This window comes from Hylobates moloch, unplaced genomic scaffold, assembly GCF_009828535.3.
Source record: "Hylobates moloch isolate HMO894 unplaced genomic scaffold, HMol_V3 SCAFFOLD_19, whole genome shotgun sequence".
Taxonomy (NCBI): Eukaryota; Metazoa; Chordata; class Mammalia; order Primates; family Hylobatidae; genus Hylobates; species Hylobates moloch.
The window spans coordinates 48,434,426-48,453,699 of record NW_026652294.1 but is presented as its reverse complement, the minus strand read 5'-3'; the positions used below and the strand labels follow the sequence as shown (position 1 = coordinate 48,453,699).

General features: G+C 47.5%; 1 protein-coding gene across 5 annotated transcripts in view; it reads left to right on the top strand.

The window, feature by feature from the left end:
* Positions 1–19,274, top strand: part of MAP3K3 (mitogen-activated protein kinase kinase kinase 3) — a 73,705-nt gene that overhangs the window by 50,021 nt on the left and 4,410 nt on the right. For 3 of the 5 annotated variants that reach the window (XM_058431955.1, XM_058431953.1, XM_058431957.1), the window contains 8 exons: positions 9,114–9,247; positions 12,880–12,953; positions 15,888–15,955; positions 16,149–16,241; positions 16,903–17,094; positions 17,626–17,774; positions 18,465–18,596; positions 19,092–19,221. In XM_058431955.1, the coding sequence (XP_058287938.1) occupies positions 9,114–9,247; positions 12,880–12,953; positions 15,888–15,955; positions 16,149–16,241; positions 16,903–17,094; positions 17,626–17,774; positions 18,465–18,596; positions 19,092–19,221 (972 nt within the window). The remainder of the gene's footprint in view (positions 1–9,113; positions 9,248–12,879; positions 12,954–15,887; positions 15,956–16,148; positions 16,242–16,902; positions 17,095–17,625; positions 17,775–18,464; positions 18,597–19,091; positions 19,222–19,274) is intronic. The other 2 variants (XM_058431956.1, XM_058431954.1) reach the window with 1 other exon arrangement.

Below are 19,274 nucleotides of genomic sequence, written 5' to 3'. Positions count from 1 at the left end.
TTTTTTTTTTTTTTTTTGAGACGGAGTCTTGCTCTGCCACCCAGGCTGGAGTGCAGTGGTGCAATCTTGGCTCACTGCAAGCCCCGCCTCCTGGGTTCACACCATTCTCCTGCCGCAGCCTCCCGAGTAGCTGGGACTACAGGCGCACGCCACCACGCCCGGCTAATTTTTTTGTATTTTTAGTAGAGACGGGGTTTCACCGTGTTAGCCAGGATGGTCTCAATCTCCTGACCTCGTGATCCGCCTGCCTCGGCCTCCCAAAGTGCTGGGATTACAGGCGTGAGCCACCGCGCCCGGCCCGACAGTTTTTCAAATATGTGAAGCCAGGTATCATGTTTACCTTTTGTTGTTTCCATCATAATATGCATACCTTGAATTCCAGGTTTTTTTCAGGCCATTTAGTCTGTTAAACTAGTTCATGCTAAACAAACGAAACAGAAACAAACAAAAAAAACCCTACTAAGTAATGAGTTAATCCAAAGGAGTTAATCTCTCTGTGCGGAGATCACTAGGCAGACAGGTGGAATTTCCTTACCTGAAGATATCCTCTCTCATACCTTGGCCTATGGAAATTCTACCTACCTTTGAAGCTCAAGCACTATTTTTCCATGATACATTGGGTGGTGCCCTTAAGCCATATAACCAAGCCTCAACTAAAGGACTTGTCGGCGGGGCGCAGTGGCTCATGCCTATAATCTCAACACTTTGGGAGGCCAAGGTGGGCAAATCACCTGAGGACGGGAGTTCGAGACCAGCCTGTCCAACATGGTGAAACCGTCTCTACTAAAAATACAAAAATTAGCCAGGTATGATGGCAGGTGCCTGTAATCCCAGCTACTCAGGCCGCAGAGGCAGGAGAATTGCTTGAACCTGGGAGGCAGAGGTTGCAGTGAGCCCAGATCGTGCCACTGTACTCTAGCCTGGACAGACTCTTGGTGAGTCTCAAAAAAATTTAAAAAAAATAAAAATTATCCAGGTGTGGTCGTGCGCATCTGTAATCCCAGCTACTTGGGAGGCTGAGGTGGGACAATCGCTTGAACCCGGGAGGCGGAGGTTGCAGTGAGCTGAGATCGTGCCACTGCGCTCCAGCTTGGGCAACAGAATGAGGCTGTGTCTCAGAAAAAAAAAAAAAAAAAAAAAAAAGGACTTGTCCCTGCTACATTATTCTGACTCCTGTATGGTCTAAGTTCATCTTGTTAAGTACCTTTGCCTCAGTTCTCACTCTGTCTTTCTCCTTATCTTGCCACTTTGTCCCATAGTGAGGCAAGCCACACTCCAATGCTTGAGTGGAGGCAATCAGGTTTTTCTGGAGTTTGGTAGTGAAATGGTGGGCCTGCCAATTGTGGTGGTGCGTGCCTGTAATCCCAGCACTTTGGGACGCCAAGGTGGGTGGATTGCTTGAGCCCAGGAGTTCGAAACCAGCCTAGGCAACATGGCAAAACCCCATCTCTGTCACCCAGGCTGGAGTGCAGTGGTGCCATCGTGGCTCACTGCAGCCTCAACCTCTGATCCTCTTGCCTCAGCCTCCCAAATAGCTGGGACCACAGGTGCTTGCCACCATACCTGGCTAATTTGTTTTTTGTAGAGATGAGTTCTCACTATATTGCCCAGCCTGGTCTTGAATTCCTGGTCTCAAGCGATCCTTCTACCTCAGCTTCCGAAAGTGCTAAGATTATAGGTATGAGCCACCATGCCCAGCCCAGGATGTTTTTAGGCTAGAGATATGAGAAAGTGTATGAAGGGAGGGATAAAGACAGCTGAAAAGGAGGGGTTAAAGGTGATGAAGAGGAGACCGTGGGGGAGCTGACTCCTGCTGGAGATGAATCGAGTCCAGGTAGAGGGTTTATAATGCTTTCGCAAGGAAGAGAGGAGCCTTCTGCCTCTGAGAGACGAGGAGGGAAAATTCAGGCAGAGGACAAGAAAGAATGTTGAAAGGATGAGGGTGGCTTATAGCGACAACTGGGCAGTAAACAGAGAGCAGTGCGCAGGACTAGCTTCCAGTCCTAGTACAGATTTGAAGGGGTAGAAACCACGACTGCAAAGGTAGTGACCATACACTTGAAAACAAAATGGTTAGCTTCTTTCATCTCCAAAGTTTTTTTTCCCTCCTTGCTATAAGTTCTATGATGCTACATGAGATCAGAAACTTTGATGGTGGTAGCAGCTCCAAAATAAAATGGGAATTTTGAAAGTTGAAACATAGAAGATGTTCTTAGGGTCTTATGGAAATTCTACCCACTACTATGTTCTACAGAGTGTGGTCCACTGTGAGCATATTGGTAAATATTAGTTAAGATTTTCTATTGAGAAAAAAAGTTTGATTTCTCTCCCCATCTCATCTGTCCCTGAATAGAGAAAAGAGTTTAGAAAATAGTTGGTGGCCAAAAAAGCTATCTCTTTATACTTGCAATGACCTGCACATTAACACTGACCCAAAGCCCTAGAACTCCCTGCGGAGACAACTTCCTGACTGCATCAGCTTCCTGATTAGGGTTCTCTTATGAGACGGGCCAGAATCTGAGAGCCTGTAGTTCAGCTTTAAGTCAGAGTACAAAGCAAAAGAACCTACCATATCCTAGGGTGAGAGTTTATCTTTGACTCTGCTTCTTTGGGTTAAGGAGGCTGGTAGAGAGCTAGCACGCACCGGGAGGAATGAGGATAGCTGGCAGCTTAAACCCCGCTTTTCTCCTCTGTAAAATGCCTTCATGGGAAGCTGTGGGCCTCTCTGAACAGTGGAACTGCTACTGTGCTCCTTTGCTTCAGCTGGTGGCACAGATGGCGCAGTGAGGCTAGAGCAAGTTCAGGCTGGAATACCAGGGAAGGGTGTCCCAAGAAAGCCTGTGACCCCTGCCTATGCAGCCTTCTGAGACCTACGGAATTAGCTGTTTTGCATAGCACTGTGCTTTGTGCTGTCTGGCTCATTGCTATCACTGCTGGTAAGTATGTAACCTTTAGTGAGTTTTATGGTCCAGTATCCTATCCTATTCAGCTCCCTGTCTCACTTGCTCTCAACTGTTGTGTATATCATTGGCTCCCAATTTCTGAAATGAAGATTAAAAACAAAACTGAAAATGCCCTGGAGCAGTTCTGCCAACTCCTGGTTTTTCCATTCAGTTCCTCTGATAGCCATTGGTTTGGGGAGACTTCCTTTTCCTGCTCCGGCCTGTGGGCCTGTGCACAATAGCAGCTGGCACATAGCCCATCAGATAACAAGGCTGGCTCTCTGCAGGCGCAGTGTGGATTGGAAAAAGTGAAAGTCTCTGGCTGGAAATAGAAGCTCAGAAAACCTTTGCTATTTTTCCCCCCAGACCCTCCTGGGTCTGTAGTGCTGGCCTCATGTGAGCTAGTCCCATCCCACCTGTAAAACCAGGGGAGAGTTCAGTGCAGCTGATGAAGGAGGGGACAGGTGTCGGGGGACCATGGATATTTTATCCCAGGGAAGTCTCACCCCAGACACTCCAAGTGACAGGTTGAGGGCATTTCATCCTGCCTGGGCATAGTTTGGACCAGTGTCTGAGGTTTCATAGAGTTTTTCTTTCTCTCCAATCAATCCCTTACAAGAGACATTTTTATTTGTTCTAGGTAAAATATATAATACAGCTCCAGAGTGTGTTGGTCAGAGTTCAGTTGCACAGAGGAGAACCCAATGTAGCTAGTTTCAGGAAGAAGAGATTCCATAAGCCAGAGGTGCACATTGTGGATTATGGAATCAATGAGGGAAGAAAGAGAAGCAGGCTCTAGGTTAAGATACACCACAAAGCGTCCTCCCTCTTCTGTAATCAGGAAGCCACCAGTCCAGAAGTCCAGTGCCCCTCAGTTCTGGTCCACACCTGTCTGTCAACATCAGCAAAGCTGGAGACCAGGTGTGGGGCCTCTACTAACACTGTGGCAGAAAAACCAAAGGCTTCTGTAACTGCTCAGGAACAGCAGGAAGCCTGTTAATCTCACAAAAGTGCATGTGATTAGCTGAACCTAAAGAAAGTCTTAGAAATACAGCTTTTAGCCAGTTAGCTTCTGAAGTACAGGAAGGCACACTAGAAGGGTAGAATCCATCTTGCGCCTACCCCATATATCTGCCACATAGAGTGAAGGGTACAAATGGGATTCTATGGAGTTCCTACCGTGAGATGGGGTTATGTAGATATGTACCTGTGCCAGCACATTTATAACTTCCAAAAGAAATTATGAGGCAGATAGTTCTCCACATTTTTGCAGTTGAGGAAATTGAGGTGAGAGCTTAGATTATTTAACTAATGAGTGGCAAAGCCTGATCTGAACCCACGTATATCTAATTTCAAAGCTTAGTCTTTTCTCCGTGCACCTCGCTTACCTCCTTAGAGTTGCTTCTGCTGCTGACAAATGTTGCTGACATGTGGACTGAATTGCCCTAGAACTTGTGGACTACCCAGATGTCATCCAAAGCTAAAAGTAGGAAGCAGGCATTAGGCTAATTTTTATAAGCAAAGGGTTAAATAGTGCTCTCTCTGTGTTCCGTGGCATGATAGGGCTTAGGAAAACCATCCTTTTTTCACAGTTGCACTGGAATTTTGTGTTACAGTAGCAAGGGAAGCAGCCAGGTACATGGGTCTGTGAGGTCTGGGTCACTGGGAAGTGGAGTAGTTCCCTTGGTCCAGATTTCCCCTAAACCTCCATCTTGTTTTTGCCTACAAGCCCTCTGTTGGCCAAGTGGCATTTTGTATTCCTGGCCTCTGACTCCCAAATGACCATGGAGAAAACAACTCTGAATTTGAGCTGCATGAAAGATGCCACTGTGGATGTGGCTCACATCTGTAATCCCAGCGCTTTGGGAGGCTGAAGCAGGAGGATCCCTTGAGCCCAGAAGTTTGGGGCTACAGTGAGCTATGAACATGCCACTGCACTCCAAAGAAAGAAAGAAACATGGCACTGTGCTTCCCCTGTGCTGCCAGGAAGTCCCCACGTTAGCCTCCCTCCCGCACCTGGCAGGCAGTCATATTTCCTTGTGGATGGGATCTCCATCCTCCATAGGGATTACTCATGGGGAACAGATGGCCTGGCCAGTTCAAGGAGAAGTTTTGTCTTGTGCCACTGTGTTGAGCAGCATGCCTACCCTTTTTGGAAATAAATTATGGTCCCCAAATTGCCTTGGCTGAACTGTATGAGAGTCACAAAGCCTGTTTTCTCACTTCAGCCCCACCATAAAGTTATTTTATGGCTTTGGGGCTTGGGTTTCCCTCTGCGCAATGTGGATGATGATAATGCACCACCACTGCAGGGGTGCAGTAAGGGTTAAATGAGAGGTGACAGTATTTTTTTAAGAAAAAAAAAATTGCCTTGGCTGATTTTATTGCTCTGTTAGTTCATGGTACAATATCCCTAAATTTTTTTTTTTTTTTTTTTTTTTTTGAGACGGAGTCTCGCTCTGTCGCCCAGGCTGGAGTGCAGTGGCGCAATCTCGGCTCACTGCAAGCTCCGCCTCCCGGGTTCACGCCATTCTCCTGCCTCAGCCTCTCCGAGTAGCTGGGACTACAGGCGCCCGCCACCACGCCCGGCTAATTTTCTGTATTTTTAGTAGAGACGGGGTTTCACCGTGGTCTTGATGTCCTGACCTCGTGATTCGCCCGCCTCGGCCTCCCAAAGTGCTGGGATTACAAGCGTGAGCCACCGCGCCCGGCCTGCAATATCCCTAAATTTATACTCAGAGTAACTTTAGTTTCTGTTAGGACTTAGAAAATAGGACAAATTCTCTTCCATGGGCTGTTTGAGACCATTTCAAAGGCATGGCTCAGATACCCTTTATCTCAGAATTGGTGGCCTCTACCCTGTGAGTGAGATGTTGAGACAGGAAATCCAGCAAAATTCTATGCCTGTTTTCAGAGCAATTTTGTTTCTGGCCTCTGCTCTGGAGTCAGGTAGGGAAGCCAGATTACTGAGGACCCCATGTTAGCTTTCCTGCCAGAGAAACATCCTTGGAGGGAGGCTGGGGTGATGTGTCCAAGAAGAGATTGGGAGTATTCTCCAATACCAGTTCAGTGGTGAATTCATCAAAATGTATTCAGCACAACCACATGAACCATATGTTCTGAACAACTGACAAATATAGAAGAATTAAAGAGTCAGTTTCAACTGGGTGCAGTGGCTGACGCCTGTAATCCCAGCACTTTGGGAGGCTGAGACAGGCGGATCACCTGAGAACAAGAGTTCAAGACCAGCCTGGCCAACATGATGAAACCCTGTCTCTACTAAAAATACAAGAATTAGCTGGGTATGGTGACGGCCACCTGTAATCCCAGCTACTCAGGAGGCTGAGGCAGGAGAATTGCTTGAACCCAGGAGGCGGAGGTTACCTTGAGCCAAGATTGTACCACTGCACTCCAGCCTGGCCAACAGAGCAAGACCATCTCGAAAAAAAAAGAGTCAGTGTCAGTTTCCTGAAGGTCATTGAAAAACAATAGTTTTAAGCTTCTTAGAAAATGTCTTTCAAAGAGCAACCCTCTGGCCAGGTATGGAGGCTCATGCCTTTAATCTCAGCACTTTGGGAGGCCAAGGCTTGAGACCAGCCTAGGCAACATAGCGAGACCCCATTCCTAGAAGTGCACACAGACACACAGAGCAAGCCTCCCTGCCATTCTTTTTTTCCATTAAGTATTTTTCTTCCTTCTGAGGGTCTTTGAAATAGGGGGAGTCTCTCTGGCTCAGGGAGTTTGTTGAGCTCCATCAGTCTGTCACGCCCACCCTCTTTTCCAGGATGTTCTAAGACCCTGGACTGGGCTCTTGAGCACCCTCTGCTGTAGATACTTAGTCCCTGGTGTACTACCTCTACTTCAGGCACAGGCTGAGTGCTCCTGGCTCCACATGAGCTTTTGTTTTGTTTTGTCTATCAGACAGGGTCTTGCTCTATCACCCATGCTGGAGTGCAGTGGTCCAAACACGGCTCACTGCAGCCTCAACCTCCCAAGCTCAAGCAGTCCTCCTGCCTCAGTCTTCCAAGTAGCTGGGTCCACAAGTGTGCGCCTGGCTAATTTTTAAAATATTTTTTGTAGAGATGGGGTCTCACCATGTTGCCCAGGCTGGTCTCAAACTCCTGGCCTCAAGCATTTCTCCTGCCTCTCAAAGTGTCAGGATAATAGGTGTGAGCCACTGCACCTGGCCACACATGAGTTTTTGAGCAATAGGAAATATATATACATATATATATATAAACATGTATATACACACACACATATAAAACTAAAACTGTGTATCTCAGATTTTCCATCTAAAACTGGTCTGGACTAGGGATCTATCATCAAGGAAGGAGGGAAGCCAGGCATGGTGGCACCTGCCTGTAGCTGAAGGGGGAGGATTGCCTGAGCCCAGGAGCTCAAGACTAGCCTGGGCAATAGAGTGAGACCCTGTCTCTAAAACAAAACAAAACAACAAAACAATAGAATGAGTCAGGTACTTCCCTAGGTCTCCAGCTACCAAACTTGGTCTGTCTTGTTTCCTTAGCCATTTCCACAGAGCATCTTGCCTGCAGTTCCATTTCAGAGAACCTAGTGCTACAGCCCCTGAACTAGACTGGAGAAACCAGCCAGCAAGGAAAGTAACCTGCATTGTTGAGGGATGGTACTTCTGCTATTCCTGGTGTTTGGGAATTGCTGGGTCGTGGGAGAGAGGTAAGGGGTGGTAGATAAGGGAGTGGAGGGCTCTTGTGTCTGTGGTTTTCTAAACAACAGGATAAATTTGTTCCCTTCAGAACAGGAAAAGGGTTCAGGATAAGAGTCCTATGTTTAAGTTTTGAAGCTACAAGAAATATTTGTGTGGGTATAGTTAAAGCTTTTTTTAAAACCTTCTGAAAATTGGCTCTTCTGGTTTGTCTGGTGAGCTTAGGAAGGAAAAAAGATGCAAACTTTTGGCCTCATTTTTGTCTTCTCTGATCATGGAAAGCAACACGGCCAGTCAGAAAAAGCTCTTGGGCTAGGAGGAGGGAGGACCTGATTTCTCGGACTCAAAATCCCTTGTGGCAGAAAAGCATTGCTCAGTGACTTACAAGGTGTGTCTCTGCACAGCTCTGTCATTCACTAACGTTAGGATGATAAACCATTTCATCTTACAAGCTGATGTGGTGAAAGTACCTGTTAATTGGTTTTATAGTCTCTTACCTGTAAAACATAAATAATTGTTTTTGGGTGTTTTGGGGTTTTTTTTGAAGATTTAAGTTCCTTGAGTCTCCGTTTCCTCCTCTGTTAAATAAAGCAAATGCTTACCTCTCAGGATTGTTGAAAGGATTAAGTGAAGTAACAAATGTAAAAATACCTTGTGGAATGATTGCCACTTAGCAGCCACTCAAAAAATATTTGCCAAACCTCTGTTGTAGAGATGTTGAAAATCAAATGAGGTTAATTACTGTGAATGTGTAACAAAAAGTAAAGCACCACATAAATGCAAGATAATATCATTACTCAGACCAGCCTGAGCAACATAGTGAGACCCTGTCTCAATTAAAAAAAAAAAGGTAATATCATTACTCATAAGCCAGGAAGTGTGGGAGTGGATAGGAATGGAGAAGCCTGCCTTTTGATCCTGGCCAGACCATCAGGAAGGCCTTTTCACCTCATAGAGGTAGAGAACAAATAAGGGGAGACACTGTCTGGGGGAACAGGGCAACAGAGAGAGATGCACAGGTATATTCAGTTACCTTTCCCTGGTCCCCACCCTCAAAATACTGCTTGGACCCAAAACTAAAGAGGACCAAGCTGATGCATTGAGCTGATGGGAGGAAATGGCATTAGTGCTCTAGAGGAAGAGAGAAGATGACATTATGAAGGAGTAATTATATATAAGAATGTTTTTAAAAGCTAGTCTGATTGCCAGCTAAAACGGTCTCATAGGGGTTATTCTGGTTTCTGTTTTGTGCCAAGGTTTTTTTGATCGGATATGCTGTAGTGCCTGCTCCATCTCTGGAGTTTGTTTCCTATTAGGAAGAGACTTTGCCTGAGGGAGCTGGCACATGCTGGACGTTGGTGCCATGACCCATCTGAGTCACATTCCTGACCTCTAGGGCCTAGTGTCTCTGAGTTGGCCTCATGCCTGCTCCTCTTGGGCCACACACCCTGGGCTCTGTTGTTGAAAGCCTCCTTTATGTGCTCTAGGCTCCCAGAACCCTGGCCGAAGCTCACCTCCCCCTGGCTATGTTCCTGAGCGGCAGCAGCACATTGCCCGGCAGGGGTCCTACACCAGCATCAACAGTGAGGGGGAGTTCATCCCAGAGACCAGCGAGCAGTGCGTGAGTATAGGGGGGCTGGGATATGCCCGTGGCCTGTAGCAGCAGACCAAGGTCATAACAAGGGGCTCTCAGTAGTCACAGTGCTGAACTGTGGGACATGAACCCCATTTGAAAGCTCTTTTATAAACCAGGCCTGCCCAAATATGGATTGTCCCTTTTTAAGGGCCAAATAACAATTTCTGCCAAAGATGAGATGTAAAGGATCTAAACTACATAGTTTCCTTGCTGTTGGGTGAGGATTTAACAGGTTTTCCTTCGTCGCGGTCCTCTCATTGTTCCTATAGACAGGCACCACCACGCCCAGCTCATTTCAGTAGTGTTTTAACATATGACTGGTTCTAAAGTGACAGGTTATGTTTTTCATTGGATATATTTTAGTTTTGCTGTTTCTTGATGAAAGGTAGGGAGTAAACCATATCAAAATTACACTGTAGGATTGGTTAGGCTGATCTTTTATGATGGTAGACAGTTGTATTAGTTATCTATTGCTCCATAACAAATTACCACAAACTTAGAGGCTTAAAACAATATATATTTATCATTTTCCAGTTTCCCTGGGTCAGGAGTCCAGGCATGACTCAAGTGGGTCCTCTGCTGAGGGTCACACAAGACTATGATCAAGGTGTCAGCCAGGCTGCCTGCCTTTCTTGAGTTTGAGGCTCTCTTCTAGGCTCAGATGGTTGTTGACAGAATTCAGTTTTTTTTGGCTGTAGGACTGTGGTTCCTCTTTTCTTCTGAATGTCACCCAAGGGCTTCTCTAAGTTCCCTTCCTAGAGGCCACCTGCAGTTCCTTGCCATGGGGCCTTCTCACAACATGGCAGCTTCTTCAAGGCCAGCAGGAGAATCCCTTGCTCCAGTCTGCAAACATGGAGTCATAAAATATCACATAATCATAGGAATGAATATTCTATCCTCTTTGCCATAGTCTATTGGCTAGAAGCACGTCACAGGTTCTACTTGGACTAAAGGGAAAGGCAGTTCATTGGGACTAACTGGTAGAGGGAGCGATCACCTTAGGGTGTGTCTACCACAGTGGCTCAGCCATTTTAGTGGCTAGCTTCTAAACTGGTGGCTTACTCAATGCAAATGGCAATTTGGCTTAGTGAACTCAGCAAGCGTGAGATCTCTAGCTTCATTCTGGTCTTTTCAATAAACTTGCTTTGATGTAAAAGAAAAGGCTGCTGTTATACTTTCTGGGATTTGGCCTGAGAAGGGGAATTTTCTTAAGGGGAAAATGTCCAACAGAAGGGCCTGTGCTGTCACATGGGAGATCTTACAAAAAACTGATTCTTGTAACTTTTCTTTCATTATTCAAATTATATAGGCTATGAGAAGCCCTTTGTACTCTTCTTCCTTCTATACTCCTGCCTTCCAGATAAATTCATGTTTGGAGTAGTGACCTGGAGTGCCTTTAGCTGCAGATTTCCTTTTTGGGCATTTTACTAACCATCCTTTCTGGTTTCTCTAGCCAGGGCACTTCTGGACATCAGCTGTTCTAGGGGTGACTTGGGTGTAAATCCCAGAGATTGCAGATGAGCTTGATTGCCCTCAGTCTGTGTCCCTCGCCATGGTCCTATACTCTGCCCCCTTCACTTTTTTACTTTGCCTGCATGGCCCTGGAAGGCATGGGAGGATTTGACTCCTAGTGAGGACAGACTTTTAGAAAGAGGCCAAGGAAGGCAGTGGCTGGGGATTGCCAAGGTCCTCCCCCAGCGCCTGCCTCTTTAGCTGAAGAGAATTGCTCCTGGTAACAGGCCATTTGAGATCAATCTACTTAACAGGAACAAACATTGCATAGTATGTAATAAAAGAATATTCCAGTGTGACTTTACTGAAAAGTGAAAGTATGATAAGTTTATTTTGTTTTTTCTTTAATCAGGTTTAAGCAATAATTGCATCTATTTACTAATTTTTAGAATGAACAAAGCATGATTCTTGTTAATTTTTTGGCCTAATTTTTCCAACAAAAACTATGCCAGTCTGGGCGCAGTGGCTCATACCTGTAATCCTGGCACTTTGGGAGGCCAAGGCAGGAGGATTGCTTGAGGTCAAGAGTTCAAGACCAGCCTGGGCAACATAGCAAGACCTTGTCTCTACAAAAAAAAAAAAATTTAATTAGCTGGGCATAGTGGCACACCTGCCCGTAGTCCCAGCTACTCGGGAGGCTGAGGTGGGAGGATCACTTGAGCCCAGGCTGCAGTGAACTGCACTCCAGCTTAGGTGACAGAATGAGACCCTGTCTTGAACAACAGCAACAACAACAAAATGCTAGCACAATGTAACGTCCTTCACTCCCTGCTTGACCTCTGACCATAAAGAATGTCATTTTTTACAAGAGCGTTCACAGGACTCAGCAGTTTTCCCCAAGGCCTCTTGTGAATCTTTGGTATTCTTCCTCCACCACACCTGCCATGTTATTTATTTGTCTATTTTGTCTTTTTCTGTTAACTGGTCTAAATTTGCCAAATATGCCTCTGATGGATTGAAAGCAATTCTCTCCCATGTTGGTTTCATCCACTTTGGCTATCTTATATCCTTAGCAACATTTGCAGTTTTACTTTGCAATTAATTTGTCTTGATTGGCAGATTTTAAAAAATCATGTATGACAACATGACCTAAAGCATTTGAAATTATGGGTGGGGATGGACCCTAGTATTAAATGGGAAAAAATATTTGAGTTGGAAACTAATTTTATGGAGGTCGTTAGTGAATTTTCGTAATTCTGATACTTTGTTTCTCTATGTAATTTTTTTAAATTAATTAAAAAAATATTTAAACAGAAACAAGGTCTCACTATGTTGTCCAGGCTGATCTTGAACTCCTGAGTGCAAGTGATCCTTCCCTCTCGGCCTCCCAAAGTGCTAGGATTACAGGCATGAGCCACCAAGCCTGGCCCCTATGTAATGTTTAATGTTGGAGCTCAGATAATGAATATTCTGAAATTGAAGACCCCACACCCAACCCCATCCCCACTTTTGTGTAGAGAAAATGAAAGGGAGGACCTTCAGGACATTGATTGGAGAAAAAGCGATTCCAAAGACCTTTCGTTGCTGCATTTGACCAGGGGCCAGAGAAATATTTTATTATATTTAGATATCTATTACCTCTGCATTGGACCAGGAACTGAGACATTTTTGTTCTGGTATCAGCTGTGCACTAACTAGTTTTTTGACTTTAGACAAGTCTCCTAACCTTTTAGGCCTGTAGTGCTCATCTGTGAAATGAGGCAATACTTGTCTTTGTAAATTATAAATTATGGAGTGTAAACAGAAGCATTAAGGTCCCACCCGAACCTCACTGGAAGGCTCAGCAGGGTAGTACCATCTCCAGCGCCAGGCTTCAGTGTTAATGAGCCAAGAATATGCCAACAAGAAAAGCAGAGCCTCTGCTTTGCTCTCCTGCCAGAGCTCCTTGGGATGCCAGCCAAGCATTTTTCTCCCTCCTGGAAACTTGCCTTTCAAACTAAGTGGGAGGATGGTACCTTTCTAACCATTCTTCCCACTGCATGGGGAGAAAAAGGACACTCATATTTTGACAAAAAGGCCCATTTGCTGGCCCTTGCCATAAAGCCTGGGTCACTGGGGGGAATTGGGGCTAGGGGTGTGGCTTCATTGTTTGACTTGCCTTACAGATGCTGGATCCCCTGAGCAGTGCAGAAAATTCCTTGTCTGGAAGCTGCCAATCCTTGGACAGGTCAGCAGACAGGTATGGGACTGTGGGTGGTTTGGAGGGTAATGCCTAGGCATTTTTGGAACTGATGGGTTAAGGAAGAAGAGTTAGCTCTGCAGGCCCAGGGTTAAAACATCATGCTTCTAGGAAAAGCCTTCTTAATTTCCCAAACACCACGAGAATGATGGCATAATTAAATGAATGTAATAATAGCTCATAAAATAGCTCATTTATTAAGTACTTGCTTTGTTGTTCTAAGTGCTTTACATATTTTGACTTTCCACATAATATATGCCGCTCTCGTACTTTTGACCTCGCTGCTGTGATCTGAACTGAGAAGGAGTGGACTGTCAGTGTTTTAGGGGAAAAACTGAGTTATCATCCATTGTTTTACCATCATTTTTTATTCCGAGTGTTTTTGGTGGAGTAAGAAACTGAAACCCAAAAATAGAATATCCAGAATGCCTAGTGTACCACGCCGCCTGCTTCTTCTTACACTTTGGGAGGAAACAAGTGGTGTCCTTTACATACCAAATCGCAAGGGTATGTTTGGAGAGGCCTTGGCATTGATCTTGCCACTCCCTCGCCTCTGCCTCATTATGCCCAAGAGCACTTTTGATCACATCTGTCTGGGCTTAGGACTGTGGTCAGAGGCTATGGAGCAGGTTTGGGGATTTTTTTACTTTGTGTAACTTTTTTTTACTTTTTGTATAACTGATTAATTGTTCATTTGGGTAGTGATATTGTGACTATGGCTAAATTTGCATTGTCTTGCCTAATAGACCTGAGCACTGATAAGCACTGTCTTCCCTTTAGATACCATAGAATACAGTCATGGTTACTTGGTTTCCAATGCGTAGCCTTGTTTGGGGCTTGCTTTCCAACCAAGGGAGTAAGAAGGCACAGGCAAGAGTGCCAGGGCTTGCTGTCATAGACTGAGGGCTCTGCCAAGACAGGGATTGACTCTGGCTTTGGATTATCTCCTAAGCTTTGGAGGGGAAGGGGAGAGAAGAGGGCTACAGAAGGTCTAGTAGTTGGGAAATGAGGGGGCAGCCCCCTTGTGCCACTGCCTTGAGAGTTTCAAACCTGTGGCCCCTGCAAAAGGCCGATAAGCACTCTTGTGTAAGGGAAAGGGCCATTCAGGTAGGTGCTGGGAAAGATAGCTAAATTTACCCATTTACCCGCCTCTCTAGTTTTTTTTCCTCTGTCCCTACAGTACTTTCTTTTCTTCTCATTGTGAATGACCTGGACCTACTTCCTTGAGGTCCAGCCTGACTTGGGCTCAGGGCTGTCCATCTTCCCTTCATGGGATCTGGGAAAGGGCATGAGATCTTGAGCCAGACAAACCTAGATCCAGTCCCAGCTCCACCAAATATTAGTTGAATGGCTTCAGACAAGTCTTTTAACCTCTCTGTTTCTGAGTTTCCCCATCTCCAAAATGGGATGGTGGTGATTAAGGTGAAAGAACGATGCCTAATTTAGCAGCAAGAACATAGACTTTGGGGTCATAGACCTGGATTTAAAGTCTGGCCTTGAGGCACAGTGGCTCACGCCTGTAATCCCAGCCCTTTGGGAAGCCGAGGCAGGCAGATCACCTGAGGTCAGGAGTTTGAGACCAGCCTGACCAACATAGCGAAACCCCATCTCTACTAAAAATGCAAAAAAAAAAAAAAAAAAAACCTGTAATCCCAGCCCTTTGGGAGGCTGAGGTGGGCGGATCATGAGGTCAGGAGTTCGAGACCAGCCTGGCCAACATAGTGAAACCTTGTCTCTACTAAAAAATAAAAAAAAAAAAAAAATAGCTGGGCGTGGTGGCAGGCACCTGTAATCCCAGCTCCTTGGGAGGCTGAGGGAGGAGAATCGTTTGAACCCGGGAGGCGGAGGTTGCAGTGAACCCAGATTGCCCCATTGCACTCCAGTCTGGGCAACAGTGTGAGATTCCATTTCAAAAAGAAAAAAAAAAAAAGCAAAATAATTAGCTGGGCATGGTGGCACGTGCCTGTAGTCCCAGCTACTTGGGAGGCTGAGGCAGGAGAATAGCTTGAACCTAGAAGGTGGAGGTTGCAGTGAGCCAAGATTGCACCACTGCACACCAGCCTGGGCGACAGAGCGAGACTCCATCTCAAAGAAAAAAGTCTGGGGCTGGGCGCGGTGGCTCACGCCTGTAATCCCAGCACTTTAGGAGGCTGAGGCAGGTAGATCACAAGGTCAAGAGATTGAGACCGTCCTAGCCAGTGGTGCGTGCCTGTAGTCCCAGCTACTCGGGAGGCTGAGGCAGAAGAATCCCTTGAACCCGCGAGGCAGAGGTTGCAGTGAGCTGAGATTGTGCTACTGCACTTCAGCCTGGTGACACAGCAAGACTCCATCTCAAAAAAAAAAAAAAGAAATCTGGCCCTGTCTTCCTAGCTTTATCTTTGAGCATATAAATAGGACTGTGGTGTGTGCCTAATCTGTAGGGGTATCTGTGAAGGCAGAAACAGCCTAGCTGCTCAACAAGTGGATCTGCTATTATGTTATTTTTATTATATGGTGTATTTGCTGCCTCACAGCGTTCTGAGGATTAAATGAGAAAAAGCTCACTTTAGAAAATAGGTAAGAAAGCAGCAACCTATCAACGATGATGCTGTGGCTGTTTTTATTACTGCCCTGGGCAAAGGATTCTCTTGGAGCTCTTTGCCTGTTACAGAGGTGGGAAGAAAGGCCAAGGAGGGAGAGGGCAGTGCAGTCAGGCTGGAGTTGGGTCAGATGGGGGAGATTTACCACTCAGGGTGCTGTCAAATTTGGGTCACAGACTAGTGAAGGGAGGGTGGAGAAAGCAGGAGCTGGGCTCAGAAAAGGGCTGTTTCCCACAAAATCTGCTTCCCCCACCTAACGGTGTGGCAGGGGTTAGAAAGGGAGACTGCCTGGACGCCCTGCTGGGTTGCTGTGGAAGTATGCAGGAAGTCTGTTTTTTCTTTTTGTTTTCTCCAGCCCATCCTTCCGGAAATCACGAATGTCCCGTGCCCAGAGCTTCCCTGACAACAGACAGGAATACTCAGGTGAGTTCACAGAGCCTGGGTGGGCAATGCAGGGTGTCTGGGTGGGGCCTCAGGTAGCTCTGCTTCAACTGTTCTGAGTCAGTAGCTCTCCTTGGGCTTGCTGCTTTGAGGTCTCAGGTGCCTTGGGGGCTTGGGGGCTTAAGTGGCTCACATTGACCTACCCAGAAGCCAGTGATTCCCCTGTCTTACTCAGATCGGGAAACTCAGCTTTATGACAAAGGGGTCAAAGGTGGAACCTACCCCCGGCGCTACCATGTGTCTGTGCACCACAAGGACTACAGTGATGGTGAGTGCTTCTTCACTTGCTCCCTGCTGGCTGCCTCAAGAAAGGACAAGCTGCCATGAGGAGGGTGGGCTCTTCCATGCAGTGCCTGTATTTTCCTTCATTCCTGAGAAATTGTGGTCCAGACTTGAGGCATGGGAGACAGGAAAAAAACAAAAACAAAAACAGGGAAGATAGTATTTGTAGACCAGATGCTGCCACTGGGAACTCTGACCTTGGTTGAAGCCAATGGTGTGCTCCAGGGGCACCATCTCTCCCATGCCCTCTTCTGCCCCACAGCAGCAGGTGGCCTGGGCCCTGCAGAGGGGTAAGGAGTAGGATGCAAGGAAATCAGTGCCTTTGAGTGTGGCTTGGTCTTGCAAGCAACTGGGAGCCCACTGGCCAGCCATGGGCCTTCCCTTTGGCCAGATCTCCCTGAACCAGACTACTTCCTAATTTCCGCTTTTGTCCTGATTCTTGGAGTACTTGGGACAGCAGCCTCTGTGGAATGAGTCAGGTGGGAGAGCGGACAGGATGGGCTGGAGCTGGTATTATCATCACTTCTGGCTGAGACCTGGTTTGTGCATTCCGCCTTGTAGCCCGGGGTGTCTCAGACCTGGTTTGTACATTCCACCTCGTAGCCTGGGGTGTGACTTGCTCTACTCTGGCCCTTGCACTCTTTCAGGCAGAAGAACATTTCCCCGAATACGGCGTCATCAAGGCAACTTGTTCACCCTGGTGCCCTCCAGCCGCTCCCTGAGCACAAATGGCGAGAACATGGGTCTGGCTGTGCAATACCTGGACCCCCGTGGGCGCCTGCGGAGTGCAGACAGCGAGAATGCCCTCTCTGTGCAGGAGAGGAATGTGCCAACCAAGTGTGAGGAGCTGTCCCTGGCTAGGAGGAGACTGCCCAGGCGGTCTCAGACAAGCTACAGGGGCATAACATCTGGGCCCCTGGGACCCTTAGGCTCAGCAGGTGGTGGCTTTGGCCCATATGCACCACACGGGATAAGCCTTGGAGTACCTGAAGCCTGGCCCCACTATGTGTAACAAGCCTCTTCTCCTCTCTGATCTTTAGTTTTTCCATGTTTAAACTAGGGAAGAGCACACCCTTCATCCCTGCCATATTAAGATATTTAGGGCTTTGGAAGGAAATGTATTTGATCAATGCAGAAGAGCATTTAGCCATGACTTCAGCCAATCCTCTGCTTCTTAGGACTCTGACTTCAGGTCCGAGTGACTAGGGCACTGGGCTTGCTCCAGACTGTGGTGGAGATGCTCTACTAAGAGATGATGTGATGGTGCTGGGGGAGGTGGAGCTTGAGCCAGAGGCCCTGTTCCTGGAGAATGAATGGGATATTCATAAATAATGTACACAAAGTAACTCTTTCCTTCTGCTGTCCTGTAGCTCCCAGTGCCCCCATCAATTGGCGCCGGGGAAAGCTCCTGGGCCAGGGTGCCTTCGGCAGGGTCTATTTGTGCTATGACGTGGACACGGGACGTGAACTTGCTTCCAAGCAGGTCCAATTTGACCCAGACAGTCCTGAGACAAGCAAGGTACACTTTCCCCGTGGTCTGACTTCCAGTTCCCTCCTTTCAACAAAAATGCCTGTCTTACCACACACAGTAGTTGCTTGAGATGCTGTAGGTTGCTTCCTCTGTCATTCTTCCCAAACTCCCTTTCTGTCCGTCCTGGCCCCAGCCACAGGGTGAAAGGACTGTGGTCTGAAGAGCACCAAGCACCTGGCGGGGAGGGATTGGGTGTAAGGAACTAAGCTGATGCCAAAGTACCAAGTAACCCAAACTGAGAGGTGATGACCTGTGCCACAAAGGGGACTCCCTCCCCCAGACAAGTATCTCTCCCAAGCCCTCAGCCCAGGAAGGAGCTGTGGGGCTCCTTCACTTGGTCCAGCTCTAAAGGAGGAATCATACGGCCTGTCTTTGCAGTTCAGCTTTCAACGTGGCTCATACTTCAAGTTGAGTGGACAAACAGCAGTTACCTTAACTAAGCACCCACAGCCCCTTCTCCTACCTCCCTGCCTCCTTCCACCCATGGGAGCACCACCATCCCAAGGCCTGCCCAGCATTGTGGCCGAGAGCTAGACAGTTAAGAGAGTCCCCCTTTTCTCCAGCTGCAGTTCCCAAGGCAGACCCCTGTGAGGCCACTAACTAGGGCAAGCTGAGCTGAACCCAGGCGGGCAGAACTGGGGCCCTGAGAGCTGAGGCGACCACTGACCCCTCCCCTAGGAGGTGAGTGCTCTGGAGTGCGAGATCCAGTTGCTAAAGAACTTGCAGCATGAGCGCATTGTGCAGTACTATGGCTGTCTACGGGACCGCGCTGAGAAGACCCTGACCATCTTCATGGAGTACATGCCAGGGGTACGTGCCCCTTGAATGCATGTGAGACACACATGAGGGCCTGACCTGGGGGCTGGGGCCTGCAGGAGAGGGGTCACTTTGGATAGGAGTTTGAACACCTGAGGCTCCAGAGGCCCAGAGGAGCAAAGTGAGGTGATGGTGGGACTTGGAGTCAGGAGGGCCCTGCCTCAGGCTGCAGTGGGAGTGTGAGATGACAGCTGTCCTAGGTCCAGCCCTCCCCTGAGGCATGCGGGGATGGCCCACTGTCCAGTAAATGCAGCCTTCATCTGGAGCAGAGAGGCCTCCCTGCTCCTGGATTTGGGTGGCGTGCTGCTTGAGAAGGACTTGTGGTACTCTCTTTTCCAAACTGCCTGACAGCTCCTGGCAAAATGCCCTGCCCAGCCAAATAGGAATTGAGCAAATCACTCCTTTGCTGCCATGCTGGGGGCTGGAATGGGCTTGCCCTTCCACCAGCCCTCCCCTGAGGGGACTCCTCTGACTTCTTGTGGCTGCCAGGGCTCGGTGAAAGACCAGTTGAAGGCTTACGGTGCTCTGACAGAGAGCGTGACCCGAAAGTACACGCGGCAGATCCTGGAGGGCATGTCCTACCTGCACAGCAACATGATTGTTCACCGGGACATTAAGGGTGAGCAGGGCCAGGATGCATGGAGTCCCCAGGACCTGGGTTCAAGTCTACCA